The 25,408-nt window shown below is 38.5% G+C and overlaps 1 protein-coding gene across 1 annotated transcript in view; it reads left to right on the top strand.

The window, feature by feature from the left end:
• LOC136255297 (hemicentin-1-like) overlaps nt 1-25,408 on the top strand; it is a 239,616-nt gene that overhangs the window by 195,890 nt on the left and 18,318 nt on the right. Inside the window, exons 18-20 of the mRNA XM_066048025.1 lie at nt 2,964-3,278; nt 3,328-3,618; nt 11,066-11,172. Of these exons, the coding sequence (XP_065904097.1) occupies nt 2,964-3,278; nt 3,328-3,618; nt 11,066-11,172 (713 nt within the window). The remainder of the gene's footprint in view (nt 1-2,963; nt 3,279-3,327; nt 3,619-11,065; nt 11,173-25,408) is intronic.

The following is a 25,408-nucleotide window of genomic DNA, read 5'->3' as shown; positions in this document are numbered from 1 at the left end:
ATATGGAAAACAAAGGTACATAATTGTATACATGTATAATTATAGCATAAGGTAAAGGCTGGTACTCTATTAACCATGAGGCCAAACTACAGTACACCCGTACAGTGTTCCAGTGTTAAGGTGGAAAATTGAAAAACTCCATTGCTGTGTTGGCTGTTTCCTTTAACTGGACTTTATTTTACATATCAATGAAAACTAAGGCCAACATGCATTTGGCTATACAAGTAGCTAAAAAGAGATGCTTTTATTCTGATTTTGTAGTTTTAAGCAATAACTACTGTATATATATGGTCAGCAAGAAGGTGAACTTCCTGACAAAACTCTAAAAATGTACTGGTGATGTTTTACTTTATATAAGTGTTGAAAGTGCATCCTTGTGTAGTTGTATTATAGGTATTATCACCCTAGAATTAGGTACAAAATTACACATTTATTGTGTTGTGGGTTTCAGTTAGTGGTGGGTTTACTGTGGCTAGCAATCACATAATAAAGATTGGTGATGTTCAACAACATTACATCACAAAATATAATGGAGTGTCCATTAACCCTCCCCCACCCTTAGAATAGTTGAATTAATTTAAAATCTGGAAATCTACGTGCATGGAGGGTCCATGTATATTATCATGGTTGCAATATTAATTTTATATGATTTTAAGGTATAGTCTTGCTTGTTCTATACAAAGCATGAAGCACAGTTGACCTCATGCCTTTTGCTTTAATCCCATATAGTACTGATGATGATGGTTATATATATATATATATATAAAATTATGCTATAGCTTCCTAAATCGTAATAAACACTACAGCAGTACCATTTAAGTAGGGATAGCACCCAAAGTGACTCGTGCTGCTAAAATGCTGTCTTTAAAAATCATCCTAGAGACATCTTAAGTGACAAAAATCACCTTTACGGAATAATATTAGTCATCTAACATCAGAATACAGCATTAAAACAAGAAACAATTTACAGGCAACCAGATATAAAAAAAAATATCACTGAAGCATGAATTTTTGTCTGCCAGCCAGTCACAAGGCTAAAGCCCAAACAAAACAGCACCAGTTTTTAGCCACAATAACAAACTCTCCAGTGGCATGTGCCTTATGGGGTTCCGATGACTGTGTGTCTTCTGTGCCTTGCCTTTCCTTTTGGTTATTGCTTTCATGCAGTGAAACCATATTGAGGTGTTAATTTTCTATATCAACACTTTCCTTGAGCAGCATAATTAGATGCCACATATTGTTTAAAACGCTTATACTTGGTATATACCTGTAACTTCATAATAAGTTCAAAATCATGCCCATAAATAATTTTCATTGATGAATAACGAGCAGCCACACCTCAGCATGAAGCTGTTATGTTCCAAACTTTGAGCATTATGCTTTTGAGCAGTGCTAAAAAATTCCCTATTATTCTTTTGAGAATTGCCCATTATTCCCCACCATAATTGGCTAATAATGACAGTTTATTGCTGTATCAGACCATTTTCATTGATGTTTAAGCTTCAAATAGTCTGGGATCCTTTAGCTGGTTATTGTATTAGAGTATTTCATTTCAATGTGACTGCTTTATTAGAGTAAATAATATTCAGTGACTGTTCTATTAGAGTTCCTGACTGCTCTATTAGAGTATCTCAATGCAGTTGTGCAATCCACAGATTTTCCTACTGTTAAAGCTTTATAATCACCTCAAAATGCTAGCATAATTCCTGATTCCCACACATACCTATTATGCCCAAAATTATGCTGGCACAATTGCTGCATCCCTCTTAACAATCTATTTACTCAACCCTTCACCTCTTATTATTGGTGTAGCTGTATTTGTGACCGGGCCTGCGAAAACAGGGAATGTGGGAACAAACTACACTCCATCACTCTACCGGTCATATCTCAGTACTGGAAAAGTATAATTTTATTCTGTAACTTGCATCATGATGCCAATTAAATGCTTACTAAGAGCTGAAAATTGCAATGCCATAGCGTAATGGTACAAAATGTTATGAGTGATGAAAGTGTGAAAAGGTAGGCAAAAATCATGTGCCCACATGCCCTATTATCACAGGCCCAGTTGCAATTATAATGATAGCACAGTGAAAATGTGAAATAGTGACATGCACCCTAGTTAGGCCCCTATTCGGTGATTATTAGTTTCTCATCCAGCCTTTCTAATTATTATGATGCGGGCGGGAGGGTATTACCATTATACCATTATTTTATAATATTAACACACTGATGTACAGACCTTGTCCAAATTGTCTTTTTTCTTACTACAAACATTTCCTTCACCAGCTGATTCTACTTTTCGTGATCGCCAACTGTTTTTCGACAGTCAACTGAAAGCTTGCTTTGATGAAGTCGATAGAGCACGATTGCAACTGGCACTGCAGCAATTTGCTAAGGAAAACAACAGTTCTCCTGGTGATATATAGCGCATTGTAGTGTTCATCAACAAAAATTATAACAGTTTGGTATCACGTGTTCTTCTGAGCATGCGCAGAGTAAATAATGGCTTACCATGCGGTAGCCTCAGAAGGATGCGGGCGGTGGATGAGAAACTAATAATCACCAAATAGGGGCCTTAGGTGAAAGGCTGTCTCAAAATACTCTAATACAGTAGTCACCATAACAGAACAGTCACATGTGTATACTATAACAAAAATCAAACAAACTAAGAAGTATGGATTCAAGTGATATAACACAGTAAAAAATATGAATGATGATATTACAGCATAGATCAGTGGAAAAATCCCTACATTAGCATTAAACTAAATAATTTTTGTAACATTCCAATGTAGGGATTTTCTCACCGAGCTATGCTGTAATACCATTATTCATCTCTTTTCACTACTTTCATCACTTGGATCCCTACTTCATTTTTAAATTAATTTATTTTAAAATATACCATATACTCTGTATGTACATAAGGTAATGCAAAGACCAACGTATGCTACAATCAATTCCTACAGTTCCTCCACCTGTGGATTGCCTGGCCACTGCTATTAGTTCAACTTCCATTATGATTTCTTGGACAGCTCCCGTTGGAGTGAATAGTATTATTACCGACTATAGTGTGTCTTACGTTCCTGGTCAGTCACTGTCCACTGCTGACTATTCTACTGATGGAAATGTCAGTATTAATATTGGTAACAATGACACTAACACTATTGTGACTGATCTGAGAATAGCTACCAGTTATACTATTGCTCTAGCAGCACATACTGTAGTAGGAATTGGACTATATTCTAACCCAATAGAGTGTGTAGTGCAGACACTGGAGGATGGTGAGTGTGTATCAAGTCACTGTAATAATTTATAATATCCTATACACAGTTCCTGATGGTCCGCCATTAAGTGTTACACTATCATCTCCCACATCTACTTCTATTGCTGTAAGGTGGCAACTTCCTGATCCACTAGTAAGGAATGGCATCATCACTAAACATCAACTCAACTATACTGAAGTGTCTCAGTCACTCAACTGGACTACTGTATCACTTGATGGTGATACTTCTTATGTGATAGAAGACTTGGAAATATTCACCAGATATTATGTATCAGTTAGTGCTGGTACTCAAATTGATGGGTATGGGCCATTCTCTGATCCAGTGATGATACGAACAGGTAGAGCATTATTAATCTAGTTTGGTGTTAAATGGATGGGGAACTTACCCACATAACTGTGCATGAATAACAAGCAAAAAGCTTTTTGGAATTATATGGTTGTTACAATTTCTGTTGTTATATTGCAACAAAGAAATGTGCAGTACAGATAGATCAGTTTTGGTCTTTAAACCTATGGGATTGAGTATTTTAGCTTGTGTGTGAAGTCTTATGGTTGTAGTGATGAAAGTCTACTTACCAATTTTTGGGGATGATAGAATAGGAAAAACATATCTAGCTACAGTAGTTTTAGTTATCAGCTAAACACACAAGGAATACGCCACATCCTTATTCCATTATAATATATCGAATCAATGAACTAAACAAAATTTATAAGAAACTGCACAATTTTACTGATCATTCATCATTTAACAAATGCAAGAAAAAATTAGGAAATTTCCATATGAGTAGGGACTGCAGCAATAAAAAGCGCTGAGACAAAACACAACTGAATGATTGCATTATAATCCCTACTTTAACCTGCTATGATGTATGGTTAAAGTAGGGATTAAAATGCAATCATTCAGTTGTGTTTTGTCTCAGCGGCTTGTTTCAGTGCTTTTTATTGCTGCAGTCCCTACTCATATGGAAAATTCCAAATTTTTTCTTGCACTTGTTTGTGTACTTTTTTCCGTAAATTTTATTGAATAACCGTATTTAGTAATTCACACACCCCCTCTGCAATTCTCGAAATACACAGCTAAACGTTCCTAAGGATGCGGACTTTTTTAACAAACCACTTTAAACAACACATTACCCACAGAAGTATCTTTCAACTGTTTTATAGTGTGTCTACAGTATTATTTTCCACTAATTCTCTCAACAAAGCCTCAGGACTGCTCTTACTTTTAGTTATTTTTTTTTATATATTATATATATATTTTTTAAGATACTAAGACAATGATAATACAAATAAACACTTAAACAGTGGGCAGAGAGGCAAACTCTGCCCAGTCCTGGGATGATGGTATTGTTGCCATTACAGAAGCAGCATTGCCACGTTGAACATCAATGGCAACCTTCTGAATCAAAAATTGGGTGGCCCTATTATCACCAGACTGTTCCATCACCCGGGAACCTATCCACCTCACTAATGAGCGTGCACATGATCCCCAAGCACCCAAGGTCTCAACACATAAAGGGGAGAAGTGAAATGATGGAATCAGAGAAGAATACTTTCTGCACTTAGCTGACTCTGCAGAGTTTGCCAGCCGGCTGGCACCACTTGCAGAAGTAGATAAATTAGATGGGGCCAGGGTGTCTGAACAGGTAAAGTCACAGAGCAAGAGTAAGCCCCGTGACCAAGGAATCAATGACATGCCATCTGGCCTCTTACCATCATTATGACACACACCAACTGGCTCCAAAACAGCAGGAACACCTCCAGACACCAGAGCACGACGAATAGTTTCATTCACTGCAGTGTGCCGAGGAATACGGCCTCCACTACGCCTGCAAGACAAATCGTGAGCAGGGGCAGATCCAGGGGGGGGGGGGGCAGGGGGGCCAGTGCCCCCCCTTCAGAATTTTTTTATAGTGTTGCTCATTGAACATAGCTAGGCACTTTAGACATAATTCAAACATTTTTATGCAGTTTATGACTATGGTAATATAATAAATCTGTCTCTAGCAAATTATTACCCATATTGACATAGTACAAGGAGAACTAGGTGGGATAGAGCACCCTCTATGTTTAGAAATCGAGATACTCTAATAGAGCAGTCATTTACTCTAATAAAACAGTCAAGAGTAACATAATTATAAACGAAATGTATATTTAGCCGGTACCGGTTTGCAAACACTAACGGCTATTGTGCCGGCACTAGTAGGTTGCCCCAAGCATTCAACTTTAGGGCACGCGTCTAGTAGGTTGCCCCGAGCATTCAACTTTAGGGGATGCGAAAAGTAGTTCCTTAGCGTTAGGGGTAGGCTAGGGTTCAGCTTTGGTTTCTTCTTCACATAGAAGTCACTTCAGTCAGATGTTTATAACGTAGAAACTAAATAATATGACTAGCTGCAGCACCGGTGGTATAATCGTTACAAACATTGCTTATGAGTACGGATGCCCGGGTTCGAACCCCCGCTTAGACAACTTTTTTTTTTCGCTTTCTTAGGTTTTTTGTACAAGTTTTTTTTTTAATGCACGTAACATTCTAAGTATTATACCCTCCACTGCCGGCAAAATAGCCGGCAAAACAGTGTAACCGGTACCGGCTCTATATAACCTGCCAATTATAAAACACTGTTTATCATTTTGAACAACTAAAGACTTGTTCTAAATTGAGTTAATGACTCTATCCACACACTAGTGACTATATTTAGAAATTCTCTGGAGATGCAGCTGCACACAAAATGCCAGGATTATCTAGTTTTTGTGATGCTTGTGCAGGGGACCTTTGCTAATTCTAAAATTTTCAACTTAATGTCAGTCAAAATTAGCACCAAAATCATTCTCAAAAAGTCAAATTTTCAAAATTTCTTTATAGACTTTATAGCTACTAACAATTCAGTAGCTCATACCATTGAATTTTCATAAGCATTTACAAATTTTAGTCAAAATTGCCACTAAATTCAATCTCACAATGTTAAGTTTTCAAAATTTCATTAGGGCAAAATTTCATTAGGGAGCAGTTTAAACTAATTCTCTGTTTTTTTAACTCAGTATATCTTCCAGTGTTTGAACTACATGTATATTCAATCAAAATTGTTACCAAATTCAATCTCAGAATGTTATTTTTCAAAATTTCTTAGAGAGCAGTCTGGGCCTTTACACTAAATCTGGTTTTTAACTCAGTAGCTTCCAGTATTTAAACTGTCAACAAACTTCAGTTAAAATTGCCACTAAATTCAATCTCAGAACATTAAATTTTCAAACTTTCCTTAGGGAGCAGCTGCAGCCTACAGTATGTCTTTACAGTGACACTAATTCTGTTGTTTTTTTTAAATTTATTAAGGCTTTACAGCACAAGTGCTGAAGGTCTGTAGGACACCTGGTCCTACAGCTTGTTAAAGTTGTTCCAGAAACTCAGTATCTTCCAGTGTTTGAACTATCAACAAATTTAAGTCAAAATTGTCACCAAATTCAATCTCAGAATGTTAAATTTTCAAATTTTCCTGGGGGGGGGGGCATGCCCCCAGACCCCCCTAGAAAGCTCATGCTTCGCATTTCGCAGAGTGTGCTTCGCACACTGTGGAGTGACTTCTACCTCTGTGCCCCCCCCCCTTAGCAAAATCCTGGATCCGCCCCTGCACTGAGTTCCAAAAACATCTACTTTACTGCCACAAACACACGTATGCTCGACAACGATGGGAACACCGAGACGTAGACCAAGAGCAATCCTCAAAGATTCATTGTCCAGCTTAGTGCCCAAGGAAGGTACTGGTAGAGCACCAAACCACGCACCAGACTCTGAGGAGGAAGCTGACAGTAGACGAGCCTTTGTTCTAGCATCAGAGGCAGAGTCCAAAAGAGATGAAAAATGGTGTTTGTAAAGCAGTTCATCCCAATTATGTTGATAATGTCTGCAGTCTTCAGGGGGCATAGGATATTCAGTAGACCATTGGTCAAGAGCCTCGTGGAGGGGAGAAGATTCAAAAGTTAAACCTTTCCCAGTACTTTTAGTTTGCGTAAGTACGGGTCACGCCCACTTTCTAGACGACGAGATACGTGGGCCTATGAGGCCTACTATGGTGTTTTTCAGTTGTAGTACGCCTGAAAAGTGCTCTGGGAAAGCTACCCATACAGTCTGTAGAGAGGCGCCATATACAACCGGTTTTTAAACTCGGAAAAGAAACCACCGACTTTCGAGCCAAAGCAAACACTCTAATCCTTATGCGTGTAGTGGCGATGTTGAACAGGCAGCAGCATATCCCGAGGTGTATCCCAACATTAAAATCACGTGCTTGCTACAATTATGCTACACGTTTATTCCAATATGTTGGGGCGCTGTGGTGTGCGTGCTTTGATGGAAGCCGTACCCATGAGAGATGGCCACGATAAAGAAGGATCAAAGATAAAACAGTAAGACAGTAGCGCACACATCGTAGGTATTTAATATTGTGAAAGGTTTTTTTTCCACAAAATTCGAAGCGCTTCGGCCAAAGAAGCAAGGGTGTAGCTGTAGCCAGTTTTCCGCTATGCTTGACTGAACGCATCAGTGAGGCAGGCAGTGAGGCAGTAGAAAATTCCCTAAAATATTTTTTTTTAATTTCGTAGCACCTCGGAAACGTTTCGGGTCGTTCTGAAGACACATTTGGGCTTGTTTATACCTAACCAATACTGTGAAATGGCCGTGAAGGATTTCTGAAGATGATTTTGAGTAGATTTTTCTTCGTGGACCACGTCCACACCTTCATCGTCCTTACTATACAGCACTATTGTACTGTATGATAACTACCAACTTGTCAAAACTTAAAAACTACACAGAGCTTAGCCTCACCTGTAAACCCAAATTCACAACTAAATCAAGTTGAAGAGTCAAAGTGTATCATATTTTTGAATTGGTTTGGTATCAAAGTGATGAGAAAACCACATTCCTACTATATTGCCTGGGCAAAATGCAAGTTAAACCTCGAGCCATCCTTTGAACACCTATTCTAAAGTGATATGCTGCTGCTGCTGCTGCTGCTGCTGCTGCTGCTGCTGCTGCTGCTGCTGCTGCTGCTGCTGCTGCTGCTGCTGCTGCTGCTGCTGCTGCTGCTGCTGCTGCTGCTGCTGCTGCTGCTGCTGCTGCTGCTGCTGCTGCTGCTGCTGCTGCTGCTGCTGCTGCTGCTGCTGCTGCTGCTGCTGCTGCTGCTGCTGCTGCTGCTGCTGCTGCTGCTGCTGCTGCTGCTGCTGCTGCTGCTGCTGCTGCTGCTGCTGCTGCTGCTGCTGCTGCTGCTGCTGCTGCTGCTGCTGCTGCTGCTGCTGCTGCTGCTGCTGCTGCTGCTGCTGCTGCTGCTGCTGCTGCTGCTGCTGCTGCTGCTGCTGCTGCTGCTGCTGCTGCTGCTGCTGCTGCTGCTGCTGCTGCTGCTGCTGCTGCTGCTGCTGCTGCTGCTGCTGCTGCTGCTGCTGCTGCTGCTGCTGCTGCTGCTGCTGCTGCTGCTGCTGCTGCTGCTGCTGCTGCTGCTGCTGCTGCTGCTGCTGCTGCTGCTGCTGCTACAATGCATGCATATTCACACATACAATGGTTCCAGAGCAAAAGCCACTATTGTAATAGGACCAATATTCTAGTAAATTTCTTGTCTCTCAAAACTTACACGCAAGACGTATCTCTGTATTCCAGGTTTCAAGTGAACAGACTTTCAGTGCTGCTGTCTTGTGATCAAATTCAAACAATCCTGCTTACTCTGGAGCACGCAAACATGCTCATGTTTTTGCCCAAAGCCTTCATTACTTGGCACTTACTGACCTAGTTTTGAATTCATTATACATGATTAAAACTTTTACAGTTGTGTGTATGTGTATTGTGTACAATAATTATGTTTTCAATATAAAGAATAATCAAATACAAAAATAGCGGCACCTTTGCTCAGTTTAGCTGCACCTGTGTTAATAGTATAGAAATTTAAACATTTGTAGCTGTGCTCATTTGTTTATTGTTGCAATAATGGTTTACCCATTCACACAGTCCTAATTTTCTTTAATAACTAAGGATTTGTGTGGTGAAATTGGGTGATTATTAATAGTGGTATATTATTGTATTGGATGATAAATCAAATATCAGGTAATGAAAGTCTATCAGGTACAGTAGGTGTTGCTGATATCCACATGTAAAGAAAGAAAGCCCAAAATTCAATTGCTTTAATTAATTTGATTTGATTTTAACCTCACAGTAATTGACATAGCTGTTCTTCCTTAGCAGAGCATACCACATGTACAGAGTTACAATTAATAACACAAAAGTACAATGACAAAGAGACAAGGTACCACATATGTAAACATATTAAACAAATAAAACTACAAAACTACAAACATACTAAACATTTTAAACAAATAAAAAATACCTGTCAAAGCCAAACCAATAATATTAGTATAGCAGCACAATATAAAAATCGTGCAGTTTTTCATAAAAGCATGAAACTTTCCACATAAGTAATACTCCCCATGGCATAAATTTTTCGATATAGTGTCATCGCAGATTTGACCTTTGGTGACTTTTGTGACCAATTTTGCCCAGAAATTTCATCATTTTTGTCTTTATCTCCCTGAGGCATTAATTAACTTGCTAAAACATAGGTGCCAATATAAAGATCTTTTGAAATTAATTTTTATTTAAAGTTAATAAACGATTTTATTCTAAAGTTATATTTCCCATGAATTTTGAGATAAAATTTGCCTCCCCATAGGTAATTTACATCCCAAGAGCAGGTAAACTCAGAGAATTTCGGGGATAATAAAACCAATCATAACTTAAAAACAGAAATACCTATTAAAGGGACAGTACGCCAAGCCATATAAGTGCTAATTTCACATCCCATTAAATATGTTCATGACGTGATAATTTGTTGCGTTTTATTACATCACGTCATGAAATGGCGAACTTGTAGTGATCTTCTAATGGGATAATTGTAAACAAAGCTATGGTATTGGTATAAACTTGTACTGTTTTACTCGTAAGGTATATCCCCTGCAGTTCACATCGTTGTTTGGTAGTGAATAAAGACTGCTCCATAAAGCCTCGCCCCATGTGAATTGCAAACAGCCACTTCAGCCAGGCTCTAGCAGCTGGTACAAGCTTGTAATGTTATCACAATTATTGCACTGACAAGAACTTGTAGTAAACAAGCCTGTTGAGTTAATTAACTGTCTACAATGGGCTGGCGCTGCTGTTCTTGCGGCTAAATTTCCAAGCGCTTTGTGCCGTTGCGCATTCACACCGTTTACCATCTTCTACTTGGCTTAAATAACCTGCCTAGACATATTGTTTCACAGCAAAATGATTCCAAGTCATTGTAGCAGGCTGTATGGAAGTGAGAATTGTTGTTCATTTCCAAAACCACAATTGCTCAGTAATTACGTAAAACAGCGTCAAATGCATGTCGCACTTGTATGGTTTTAAGCACTTGTATGGCTTGGCGTACTGCCCCTTTAATTTCAAAAAAAACCAAGTTGTTCTGTTCAACAAGACCTTCACTTTGGCATCATGTTTTAGCATGCCAATTAATGCCTCAGGGAGATAAAGGCAGAATTGACCAAATTTCTGGGCAAAAATGGCCATAAAGGTCACCAAAGGTCAAATCTGCAATGTCACTATATATATCAAAAAATACATGTTATGAGGAGTACTATTTATGTGGAAAGTTTCATGCTTTTATAAAAAGTGCAGGGTTTGGCTAATTTTGGGGGCTACGCCGCTATACTATATATGACTGTTTATATTAAAAGATTGCAGGATGACTTCATAATATCTTACTTTGTACATTGTAGCTCCTGATGGACCATTAGTTGTTACACTTCAATCAGCTGGTGAAACAACAATTATGTTAACTTTGACTGAGCCCACACTTATGGATGAAGCAGTTCTGTACTACGAGGTAATCTTTATTACATGTTATCATACAAAATGGTAGTACCATACTATATTTAGGATCAAGGAGATTTGCATTTTCTCACAGAAAAAAAGCAGCTTCACAATAACTTTATGGCACCTTAGCAGTATTGATTAGATAGAATCAAGGTTAAAAGGGACTTTAAAGTGACCAAAAATGCTTCCAATAAGTTACTATGGAATTTCATTTTTATTATACTATAATTATACCAGCTAACTAACAGCTGCCTGCCTGATTCCTTAAGACAACTGTAACTCAATAATGGGTTAAGGCTACGAGTATGATTTTTCACATAGTGCTCCGTGCTCTCTTCTATAATTGGAATCATTTCTATACTGCAAATAACCTCCACCTTCAGCACCCCACATACAAAATTTGAGCTAGAGGGCTTAGATTATTCTTCTTGTACATTCTACAAAAACCTTATAAAATGCAAATGCGTAGCTTGAATTTCTTGAGTATTGGTACACTTTGAGAACATACAGCAGTGCAATTACGTACCAAATTTGGTGCAAATGTGTGTAGTACTCAAGCAATGGAAGATTATTTGCATTTAAAAGGTTGACTTGCTGTCATGCCTACAGGGTAAACCACATATGGGAATAACTTAAAATAGGTATGCATATAGGTTAACCATTAATTACATTGACAGCTAAAGGGTTACAAGACAAAAACCAAGCAACTGTAAATCATGGGATCAAAATGCTTTAATAGAACAGTCACCATGAGGTAAAAAGATGTATGAAAAATGTCAAGAAAAATTTACCTGCATTTGATCCTAGGACCTCCAACTGCATTGGCAGAAATGCGGTGACTACTCTATTAGAGAGTTTCGTCACAATTCACTTTGCATCTCCATTGTAGTTGGAGATTTAACACTTCAGTATACAGTGGATCCTTGAGTACTGATTTATTATGGTATGTCTGCTTAATTAATTCCTTACAAATGCTAAGTGTGTTCATATGGCTTTCGACAACATTCATGGTCAAGTGTGTTAAATACCTAAGATTTTTTAACATGATTCATACCACCAATGAATTTTTTACCACTTATGGTACATTTTGTAGTCTTCTAATGGATCGTGGTATAGTAAGTTACTGTAGCATGATCATTTACCTTCAATTAACTGAAATCCACAAAACTACTATATTAAAATTCTCTAATAGAGCATTCACGTTTGACCAAATTCCTGCTTATGGAACACCCAAATCCTTTACTACTGCAGCCACAGCCTTGAGTTCTACTTTATAAATGAAAATTCTACAATCTACTCAATAATAAAAGTCCATAATTTTGCATATCTACCAACAGTTAGTTTTAGAGCATTTTATTTGTGTTCTATTAGAAATCCTCGAAAAAATGTGTACTTTATTAGAGCATTACAAAAGTTATCAAATAAACTCTGTAATTCAATACTATTGCAACTTCTCAATCTAGTATATTCCATGGACATTATAGCCATTTTGGTACATATCAGTGGGGTAGTACACTGCTACATGTTTAGACCTATTCATGCCAATCATCAAAATCATCATAATAAGTGCTATGGTAATGACACTTGTGACAATAGGCTGGAAGTCATATTCTAGTGCTTTGTTGAAAATTGAGCAACTACAACTTATCACATTTTGCATGAAAAATCGAGATATTCTAATAGAACAGTCACTGCAAATTCCTAATAGATAAATAGTATAATCATGTATACCATATCTAACTTGTTACTTTTTTATAAAACACTATTATTGCAATAAAATACAGGCACTGTAAATAGTCCATAATACAGCTTTGTTTAACTATAACAAGCGATCACAAAATTATATCAGTATAAATTGGGACCAGATTGGACGGTATTTTTCTGTATTAATAGAGCACTACTTTGTCTTATATCATTTTCATTGCATCTGGAGATAAGAAGAACAATGGTTTGTGGAAAAACAAGCCTCAAAGCCAGGTTATAGTTGGCTGTGGGATATATATTTTAAATACAAATGGAAGTGAAATCCACACAAAAACAACCAAGCTGCATAAAAAAGGTGTAGCCTTCAAAAACTGTTGGTGAAAACATTGTGAAATCAAGGGTGGAGGCCATGAAATAACTGTAGTCATTATAGTTTATATCAGTGCAGTTATTTCATGGCCGCTGATTTCACAACTTTTTCCCTCAGGCTGTTCTTATTATCTGCAAATACAATGACAATGATATAAGCAAAGTAGTGCTCTATCAGTACAGAAAAATACCTATTGATCTGATACCAAGCCAAAGGATCTTTGCTATAACTGATAGTTACTCTATATTTTTGTGCTTGCCTGTTCATAGCAATGACTGTTTAATTTATAGAGCCTATATATCTATATAATATTATTATTTATAAAGCCTATATATCTATATAATATTATCATTTATAGAGCCTATATGTTCAGTTCAATTGATTTTCAATATTTCTGCACTCATACAGTAGCTATGTACCTCATGCATTGTAGCTAAGAGAATTGAAGGTGAATGTATATATCCTCTATAGCTAGTCAACCTTCATGGCAGCTCAATGAATTAAATTCTAGGTTAAGCTTCTTGTGAATTTTGCAAACACTAATGTCACCCGGTATACCAGAACAGAGGTGTAGCTAGGGGTGGGCATGGGTAGGCATTTGCCCTACCATCAAAATGCTGGTTGCCCCTTCATCGACACTTTTTGCCTTCTCATTAGAAACAGCTACTTAACTACCACACTGTCTTATGTATGTACTTTGCTACACCTACAATCTGAATAATAACATAATGGAACAAACATACCGGCGATGATACAGCAGCGATATAATTTCAAAACGCACTGGTTTCCATAAAGTTATGTGCATCATGTGATCAAAATATTTAGAAATTCCCACGGGAAGCGTATTTAAATGTTTTAAAATGGATTCCGAGTTGTGTGAATCAGTGTGATGTGCAATGACAAAATAATTGACTTGAAAAGTGCTTTACTGAGATTTTAATAGATGTTACTGTAGCTACCAGTACATGGCCCAGAGTCCTAGTTCAACTCTGCTAAGTCGACACAGCCGGTCAGTCGTAGAGAACTAAGAGAAGAAAGGGATAATCGACCCATGACCCAAGGAGGAATCCACTTTTTTGGAAGCCACTGGCTGTTCTGTTCTGGCTTTGAAGACACATAGGAAAACTGGAAAAGATGCAGGAATGCCAGTATGCATGTGGACTGAAGGATTAATTTTATGATGGAGCTAAATAAAGTCAAGGTCAAGTTGTAAGATGTATAGTAAGGGTCACATGCATGCACAAGTTTTTGGTTCGCTGTTATTAATTAACTCTCCTGCGTCTTTATTTAGGATATGGTGTATTTGTTATTATGCCCCCTGGCTTTCATCTAGGCATTTTATTGGGATAGGATGCTCAGTGGACGACAGTGATTTATTGTCTCTGTTGCTTAGTTTATGCAATGATGTTTCTGTCTCAGCTAAGTATTAATGTATCTATTTTCTTATGACAGCTAGATTTGGCAGCACGTGACTATAACCATCGTGATCATCATCTTCATCGATGGATACCTACAAATACAGAGGAAAGCATAGTTAGAGAGCATGTGTGCAGTAGGTTTATTAATACACTATAGCTATAGGCACTGTGTGCATACGCCTTTCATAAAACCTTTTATAATGTCTCACGTGAAGGTGAGCATGTTTCTGGTGTGCATATATGTTGCATTTGTCCTACTATCAGAAATTTTCTACCTACGCCCCTTGACCAGAATCTTATGACTGTAGCATTAGAGGATACCATGTTATATGCAGAGTTACCCAAGTTAGCTAACTGCTACTTATGCAGAGAGTTTAGGTATGAAAATAGCCTAGCCAGTCATATCGTGGTAAGTTCTAGGGATACTGAAAATGGTAATGACCCATCTGCACTCTACATTTGAAATTTTCTAATGACAAACAAAAACTCACCAAATAGTGGTCTCATTTGATTGCTTTTGTAATGCTCTATTATAGACCGTACATTTTTTGAGGATTTGTAATAGAATACACATAGAATATTCTAATTTTTTCCATTGGTAAATCTCTGAATCTACAAAGGTTTGAGATATGGATAATGATGCTTTAAGTTATCCCTTAAGCAGTTTACTTGGTAGGTGTGACGAAATGTTGGCCTGTATAATACAAATAATCGTCCATAGCTCTAACAGCTTTACACCAACTTGGTACACAATTTTTCCACATTATGTTCTTAAAGTGCATCAAAGTTCAAGAGAATAGAGTTATTTATGAATTTTCATTTAATATTATGTAGTATGCACAATTCAAGGCTGTGGAATGAACACAATCTAAGATATAAGTACAAGAAATGTTGGCCTCACAGAGCCTCTTGCACTAATGAAGGTGGAGGAGAAGAAGAATATGACGTTTTGCACAAAATATCATAGGGCATTACTAAAATATGAGAGAGATTATTACTTACAATATGGTTATGATAACATTATAACAAAAGTTGTACCATATTGCAGGGTGTTTTACACAAGGGAATAGGTTTAAAAGTTAATTTTGGATGAGCATTCTATTAGAATTAGTTATTTGCATTAAAAAAAACACAATGAAGTCATGCGCCCTACTTTCTTCCTTGGTCATGCAACTCACTACCACGAGTTTTATTGTAATATATGTACATACATATATATATATATATATATATATATATCTAATCCAAAACAGCCAAGCTGTAAAAAAAGAGTGCGGCCCTGAGAAAGGCTATGGTGAAAAAAGATGTGAAATCCAAGGTGGCGGCCAAGAAATGGCTGTGATGGTAGGTTAATGGTAAAAATTTTAATAACGACAATTCAAGTGAATTTTGTGCCAAGACCAAGCGGCACCAAATTCACCTGAATTGTTGTTATTAAAATTTTTACCATTAACCTACCATCACAGCCATTTCTTGGCCGCCACCTTGGATTTCACATCTTTTTTCACCATAGCCTTTCTCAGGGCCGCACTCTTTTTTTACAGCTTGGCTGTTTTGGATTATATTTCACTTCTTTTTGTATTTGTATACCCCAAAATAGGCCGGCTTTAGGGCTTTTTAACCTGTCATTTTTTCTTTACTACAGGAAGAAGAAAAGATAAAGCAGGGTGATTTCTTTGTAGCTGACCTCTCTGCAAGGTGATCCTTCTAGCTGATCTCTCTACCGGATGACTTGTTTGTAGCTGAACTCTCTACAGGGTGATTTGTTTGTAGCTGAATTCTCTACAGGGCAATTTGTTTGCAGCTAAACTGCTGAACTCTCTACAATGTAACTTCTTCTAGCTGAACTCTCTACGTTTGGCTTGTTTCTAGCTGAACTCTCTACAGGGTGATTTGTTTCTAGCTGAACTCTCTACAAGGTAACTTCTTCTAGCTGATCTTTCTACAGGGTGATTTGTTTGTAGCTGAATTCTCTACAGGGCAATTTGTTTGCAGCTGAACTCTCTACATTGTAGTTTCTTTGTAGCTAAACTCTCTACAATTTAGACTATGATATAGCTCATTTAGAGGGTTACTAAATCACTTAGTCACCTACACATGTTCATTTAGTAACCCGCCCTCAGGCAATTTTGTACGTGAAAAATAATTATAACACGAAAGGTACACTGGAGTACTTGATAATACTGTAATACAATTCTTCTCCGTGTTCTGCAAATAATTCTGGAGAAATAGTAGACTAAGCGGCATATCTACTATAGCTCTAGCTGTTACTCTGGTTACCGGTCGAATAATTATTTTTGTGGGCGCTGTAAGGACTTCAGGAAGAAACCGTTCTGCTGTTCTGCATTGCTCTTTCATGCCACCCTAATGCTCTGGCTATAAAGGTATGTACTTTAAACCATAGTCTAAATAAGTTAGACACCGCGACCAACGGGAACTAAGCGATTTAGTAACCCCTCTGGCCCTTAGTAGCGCCCTCGCTGCGCTCGGGACGCTACAGCCTTGGGCCATCAGGGTTACTAAATCGCTTAGTTACCTTGGTCTTGGTGTCTAACTATTATGTAACTTCTTCTAGCTGAACTCTCTACAGGGTGACTTGTTTCTAGCTGAACTCTCTACAGGGTGATTTGTTTGTAGCTGAACTCTCTACAAGGTACCTTCTTCTAGCTGATCCTTCTACAGGGTGATTTGTTTGTCTCTACAGGGAAATTTGTTTGCAGCTGAACTTTCTACATGGTAGTTTCTTTGTAGCTGAACTCTCTACAATGTAACTTCTTCTAGCTGAACTATCTACAGGGTGACTTGTTTGTAGCTGAACTCTCTACAGGGTGATTTGTTTGTAGCTGAACTCTCTACAAGGTAACTTCTTCTAGCTGATCTTTATACAAGGTGATTTGTCTGTAGCTGAATTCATTACAGGGCAATTTGTTTGCTGCTGAACTCTCTACATGGTAGTTTCTTTGTAGCTGAATTCTCTACAATGTAACTTCTTCTAGCTGAACTTTCTACAGGATGACTTGTTTGTAGCTGAACTCTCTACAAGGTAACTTCTTCTAGCTGATCTTTATACAAGGTGATTTGTCTGTAGCTGAATTCATTACAGGGCAATTTGTTTGCTGCTGAACTCTCTACATGGTAGTTTCTTTGTAGCTGAATTCTCTACAATGTAACTTCTTCTAGCTGAACTCTCTACAGGATGACTTGTTTGTAGCTGAACTCTCTACAAGGTAACTTCTTCTAGCTGATCTTTATACAAGGTGATTTGTCTGTAGCTGAATTCATTACAGGGCAATTTGTTTGCTGCTGAACTCTCTACATGGTAGTTTCTTTGTAGCTGAATTCTCTACAATGTAACTTCTTCTAGCTGAACTCTCTACAGGATGACTTGTTTGTAGCTGAACTCTCTACAAGGTAACTTCTTCTAGCTGATCTTTCTACAGGGTGATTTGTTTGTAGCTGAACTCTCTACAAGGTAACTTCTTCTAGCTGAACTCTCTACAGGGTGACATGTTTCTAGCTGATCTCTCTACAGGGTGACTTGTTTCTAGCTGAACTCTTTACAGGGTGATTTGTTTGTAACTGAACTCTCTACAAGGTAGCTTCTTCTAGCTGATCTTTTTACAGGGTGATTTGTTTGTAGCTGATTTCTCTACAGGGCGATTTGTTTGCTGCTGAACTCTCTACATGGTAGTTTCTTTGTAGCTGAACTCTCTACAATGTAACTTCTTCTAGCTGAACTCTCTAAAAGGTGACTTGTTTCTAGCTGATCTCTCTACAGGGTGACTTGTTTCTAGCTGAACTCTCTACAGGGTGATTTGTTTGTAGCTGAACTCTCTACAAGGTAACTTCTTCTAGCTGATCTTTCTACAGGGTGATTTGTTTGTAGCTGAACTCTCTACAAGGTAACTTCTTCTAGCTGAACTCTCTACAGGGTGACATGTTTCTAGCTGATCTCTCTACAGGGTGACTTGTTTCTAGCTGAACTCTTTACAGGGTGATTTGTTTGTAACTGAACTCTCTACAAGGTAGCTTCTTCTAGCTGATCTTTTTACAGGGTGATTTGTTTGTAGCTGATTTCTCTACAGGGCGATTTGTTTGCTGCTGAACTCTCTACATGGTAGTTTCTTTGTAGCTGAACTCTCTACAATGTAACTTCTTCTAGCTGAACTCTCTAAAAGGTGACTTGTTTCTAGCTGATCTCTCTACAGGGTGACTTGTTTCTAGCTGAACTCTCTACAGGGTGATTTGTTTGTAGCTGAACTCTCTACAAGGTAACTTCTTCTAGCTGATCTTTCTACAGGGTGATTTGTTTGTCTCTACAGGGAATTTGTTTGCAGCTGAACTCTCTACATGGTAGTTTCTTTGTAGCTGAACTCTCTACAATGTAACTTCTTCTAGCTGAACTCTCTACAGGGTGACTTGTTTCTAGCTGAACTCTCTACAGGGTGATTTTTTTTGTAGCTGAACTCTCACATGATTGCTTCTTTGAAGCTGAACTCTCTACAAGGTGATTTCTTCTAGCTGATCTTTCTACAGGGTGATTTGTTTGTAGCAGAACTCTCTACAAGGAAACTTCTTCTAGCTGATCTCTCTACAGGGAGATTTGTTTGTAGCTGAACTCTCTATACATGATTTGTTTGCGGCTGAATTCTCCACATGATGGTTTCTTTGTAGCTGAACTCTCTACAAGGTAACTTCTTCTAGCTGATCTCTTTACAGGGTGAATTGTTTGTAGCTGAACGATCTACAAGGTAACTTCTTCTAACTGATCTCTCTACAGGGTGATTTGTCTGTAGCTGAACTCTCTACAAGGAAACCTCTTTTAACTGAGCTCTGTACAGGGTGAATTGTTTGTAGCTGAACTATCTACAAGGTAACTTCTTCTAGCTGATCTCTCTACAGGATGATTTGTTTGTAGCTGAACTATCTACAAGGTAACTTCTTCTAGCTGATCTCTCTACAGGGTGATTTGTTTGTAGCTGAATTCTGTATAGGTGATTTGTTTGCAGCTGAGCTCTTTACAGAATGGTTTCTTTGTAGCTGAACTCTGTACAAGGTAACTTCTTCTAGCTGATGTATCTACAGGGTCACTAGTTTGTAGCTGAATTCTCTACATGGTGGTTTCTTTGTAACTGAACTATCTATAAGGTGACATCTTCTAGCTGATCTTTCAACAGGGTGAATTGTTTGTAGCTGAACTCTCTACAGGGTGATTTGTTTGTAGCTGATCTCTACTTATTTCTAACTGATCTCTTGAATTCTGTTCAGGGTGACTGCTCTATTAGGATGACTGCTCTATTAGAGTATCTCGATCTCGCACTTGCTACACCAAGTTGGATTTCGTGTTATAACTCCGTGGCTTTAAGTCTGATTTTTCTACACCATTGAAGAGCCTTTCTAAGATGATAACTCCATCAGTACAGCGATTTTCAAAGCATTACCCCAAGTGGTTTATCTGGTAGGCGTGGCAAGCATAATAATAATAATAATAATAATAATAAAATTTTTTTGCTAATCTCGATTGCGTAATTGTTACACACTGTTGATTGTTTCGCTGTATCTTCCTGGTTTTTAGCTCGATTTCTTTCAAACCACAAAAGGTTTGAGGTTCAATAGTTAACCTATTCACCCACCGATTTTCAGCTTCTTCCCATACGCGGTTTACCCTGTAGGCGTGACAACATATTGGTGTTATTTTTCGTGCATAATCGCTCATAACTCTTTGCCTGTTTATGGTATTCCAGCCAAAGTTGGTACAGAGATGCGCCTTTATACCCCCCTTCTGTGTGCCAAATTTCAAGGCAATCGGATAACGCGTTCGCGTTTTATAGCAGTTTTTGTAAGTGTGCGAAAAGAGGAAGAAAAATAAGAAGAAAAAAAAACGAAGAAACCAAGCCAATTTTTGAAGTCGCATATCTCAGGAATGCCTGAAGCGATTTCGCTCAAATTTGGAATGTGGAGTACTGAAGTTGGAGGGAATGTGCACAGCAAAATTTGTCTTGTTTCATCAAGGCAGCACAGAGCTACGGAGGTGCGAAAATTGCGGTTTCTTTCTTCCTGTCAATATACTCACGGGGTTGCGCGCCGGCTTCTTGGGCCGCACGACACACTACCGTGTGTCTTGATATAATTTGACCAAGCCTGCGAAAACAGGGCATGTGGGCACAAACTACACCCTGTCACTCTACCGGTCATATCTCAGTACTGAAACAGAATATGTGACCAGGCCTGCGAAAACAGGGCATGTGGGCACAAACTACACCCCATCACTCTATAGGGCATATCTCAGTATTGGAAATGTATATTTCCATTCTGTAATTTGTATTATGATGCCAATTAAATGCTTTCTAAGAACTGAAAATTGCATTGCCATTGCATAATGGTACAAAATGTTATGAGTGATGAAAGTGTGAAAAAGTAGGCAAAATCATGTGCCCACATGCCCTATTATCGCAGGCCCGGTCACATATTTGTATTCTGTAACTTGCATCATAAAGCCACACAAATGCTTACTGAGAGCTGAAACGTTCATTGTCATAGCATACTGGTACAAAACGTTATGAGTGAAGAACGTTTGAAAAAGTAGGCAAAAATCATTATTATTATTATTATTAAAGCTTTACAGTGGCTTGCACTGAAGGTCTGACAGCAACATGTGCTGCAGCCTTTGGATTAACCTAACCTAACACACTGGAACTGGAGACTTAAAGATTACATGACCTAGCTAACAATAAGGTGAAACAGAAAAGGGTCAAAGAAGGGAAAAAAATCCCTCCTACCCCAGGATTCGAACTGCAGGCCACCCATTGTCTAGTCGAGCGCCGCACTCAGTCTCCTCCTAGAGGGATGGATTTTCTTCCTTTACACCTAAGTATTTATTATTATTAAAGCTTTACAGTGGCCTGCACTGAAGGTCTCACAGCAACATGTGCTGCAGCCTTTGGATTAACCTAACCTAACACACTGGAACTGGAGACTTAAAGATTACATGACCTAGCTAACAATAAGGTGAAACAGAAAAGGGTCAAAGAAAGGAAAAAAATCCCTCCTACCCCAGGATTCGAACTGCAGGCCACCCAATGTCTAGTCAAGCGTCATGTGCCCACATGCCCTATTGTCACAGGCCCAGTCTTATATATATATATTATATTATATAGTGGCCAAACTTCAAAACTGTTACTTTGGCAATATCAACTGCTCAATCTAGAAGCACTGCATATCATCACTGTTCCTATATAGAATCCTAATGGTGGTGTATCAACCAATTCCTCTCAAAAAACCCACTATCATTACTGTCTATCTTGGTGGCTAGGATACCATCTTCCTGTTGGTGTTTTCTCAGTTTCTCTATGGAGAGGTTGAGTTTCACACTCTTAAAAAACTGTTGTCTAGCAAACTGCTCTCAGGCTGCGGCAAGATTGTGGTATCTTCTTATAGCCTTCTTCAAACAAGTCCATCAGTTTTCAGTAAAACCAACCTGTGTATGTAGGTACTATAACCATGGCATTGGCGTGCATGAGAACACTGATGTTTACATACTAATCACACCAGATCTTATCTTTGGGTACTAGATGCTCCCAAACAATTTTTTAAAAGCTGACAGTGTGAAGAAGAATATCTCCTATAGTCTAGCCACTGTATTGGACAGCCCTTCACATTCTGGAGCCACAAACCCTATTTACAAGGCAGGACAATTTGTGGTTATATGCCTCAGTTATAACACTTCAGGGGTTTACCAGCAGATTCTGATATGATTCAGCCCAGTTTTTGATAGTATCATTGGATATGGCCAATCTCCCCACAGTTACAATAATTAAGGCCAGTCAGTCACCCCTCTCGGCACCTTACCCAACCCAGATTTCTGGTTGTTGCTGCCCACTGTTGGTTTGTATGGGCCTGCAGGTAGTCATCTACTGGTGCTTACACTTACTACTAGTTGTGGGTTTCCTCTCATGGACCCAGACATAGATATCCCTGGGTAGAGTATTAAGCTTTTCAGTTTCTACCAACTCATGCAACTACTCCACTTACCTACACTTCCCTGTTGAGTGTTCACCAACATAACAAGTCATCTTCTTGAGAGGTCACCCACACAACAAGTCACAATGTAGAGAGTTCAGCTACATAACAAGTCACTCCGGTTACGCTTTAGAGAATTCATCTACAGTACACAGACTTTCTCTTCTTCCTGTAGTATGTAAAGAGGAAAGTAAAGTGTAGTCACAAAAGGATCTAATATCTATACCAAAAAAAATCAAACTACAGTATAAAAAGGATAGTCGCAAAAAAGCCAGGGTGAAAAAATTGTGAAATCAAAGGTGGAGGCCAAGAAATGGCTGTGATATGTTGATGACAAAAAATTCCATGATGACAATTCAAGTAATTTGGTGCCAAATTCTAGTGAAACTTGGAGAAGGTAGTCTAATTCATCAGAATTGTTGTTATTGAAGTTTTTATTGACTTGCCATCACAGCCATTTCTTGGCTTCCACCTTTGATATCACAGCATCTTTTGGTCCTGGCCTTTTTGGAGACCTAGCATTTTTTGTAGCTTTTTGATTTTAGTATAGAATGTTTATTTAGCTAGCTAATAAATTGTAGTTTGTTAATGTATTTTGTGAATTATGTATTGCCTTGTATTTTGCTAATTATGTTGCTGTGCACTATTAAGGAAGTGTAGCTCGACTTTAATGCACAAAAGTATAGTACAGCTCACAGGTAACGTTGTGAGTAGAGCACTGTGAGTAATGCTTGTGTCTTCTGGTAAGGTTTTTCTATTATAATGTACTGTACAAGACCTGTGGAAAATCGCGTAGATAAGCACTAGCCACATGAGTAACTCGCCACACATGAGAACACTTGCCACTGAATTTAGTAACTTCATACAACACTTAAATGAAATAAATATTTGTTACCAGATTTGCATGAATCCCATGATTATGTCCGTGCAAGTCTAATATTATTTTACAGTAGAATGCAATGGGCAGAATACTTACAAAATAGAATAAAAATTCCGTAAATTTTTAAAGCACTTGCTTCACAATGAAGGAAGGTGATAACACCCAGGGGCGTAGCCAGACTTTTGGTGATGCCAGGGCCTAGCTGTAAGCTGAAGACCAAACAAAAGGCAAGTGGAATATTCTTGGGGGAAGGCCTGTGTGCTTCCCCTAGACCATGTCTGAACAAAAATGATGCATAAACAAATTGTGCCCTTAGGCAGTAACATTAAAAGGTGTTGTTTGTGCATCTAACTAGCTAAAACCTACACACTACAGTTTATGCAGCTTATAGAAACTATAAACCTATTGTAGCTAATACTAACTTAAATCTTCACTTCCAGACAACCAACTTCAAATTTTCTAGCACACGAGAACCCTCCACACTCGAGTTGCTTAGTTGGCAATACTTCCTTCCAGGTATACATTATTCTTGGTCGGCCCTCCTGTTGATGGTCAGTAACTTTGGACTTGGTTTGTACTCCAATGTATTCGAGACATCACGTGCCCACAACATGTGAGAAATAAACAAATCATTCATCAGATATACATCAACTATTCACATTTTGTGCTCACCTGACACATGTATAACACGACCACTCAAGTTTATCGCAGCTACTGCCTTGTAATATGTCTGCCTCAACCAATCAACACTGTCGCCATTTCCACCATGCATCACATGCACTACTGATCATGTGATGCAATAGATCTCGATTAATGCAATGCGACCCTCAAGAGTAATACAGAAGAGCGCGAGTGTGCCAGTAGCTACCGGAGAGCTCCAGGACTGTAAGATTTGATGTGATTTTTTATTTTATAATATTCTGCCTCTGAACCCTCCCCCCCCTTTTCCTTCCTGGCTATGCCCTTGATCTCCCCTCCACCAACTATACCTCCTTATTTATAACTACATACATAGCTTGCTTGCTACACTGCTTCTCTGAATACTGAGACTGGTTTATCACGATCTGACTGCTCTATTAGAGTATCTCAAATTATTGATGCCCGGGCCTGGGCCCGGGTGGCACGGGTTCTGGCTACGCCCCTGATAACACCAAACACCTTGGTAGCATCATGATCCCCAAAGCAAGAAGAGTTCCGTGTCAGTACTCCCAAAGAGACAGAATATATGAGTGTTAGTCTGCCTTGCATTGGACAAGCGGTTCGCTGTCATTTTTTCTCGTGTTTTTATTTTATTATTTTTACATCAATTATATAATATAGCATAAAAAATGAATTAATTTACAAAAACAATAACAGTTACTGCATACGTGAACACTCTGGTCTCTATCTGGATGAGATATCAACCAGTGCTTTTTTTAAAGAGTGATCAAATCTGCCCTTAGATGACCTGCATCTCCTTAAACACCTTACTGCTGATCTTAGGAGTGAAAAAGACAAGCAGCATCATACCCATCCCATTACAGCTGCGTAATTTGACAGATAGCAGGGAGGCAAGGCATGTGTAAAAACTGTTGCTTCATTAGCCATACCCCCAGTGGCTAAGAAAATTAAAGTAGTAAAGGAACTCTGTTCAACTTCATGTATGTGAGCTTCATACTAGTGTTGTTCCAATTCTCACTTTTTAGGTAAAACCAATATCCGATATATGTGACCCAGTCTGAAAAAACTGGGCTTATTGCCTATTTAAAAGTATCAATAAATGCCGGTTTTAAGTATTTAGTGTGTTGTAGCTCGCCAATGGTTGAAGCTATGTGTACCAAATTTTCACACATTTTACACCAATTACTTACCTTCC

This window comes from Dysidea avara, chromosome 5 (assembly GCF_963678975.1).
Source record: "Dysidea avara chromosome 5, odDysAvar1.4, whole genome shotgun sequence".
NCBI classification, from domain to species: domain Eukaryota; kingdom Metazoa; phylum Porifera; class Demospongiae; order Dictyoceratida; family Dysideidae; genus Dysidea; species Dysidea avara.
The sequence above is the reverse complement of the archived record's forward strand: the minus strand, read 5'-3'. Positions and strand labels throughout refer to the sequence as shown.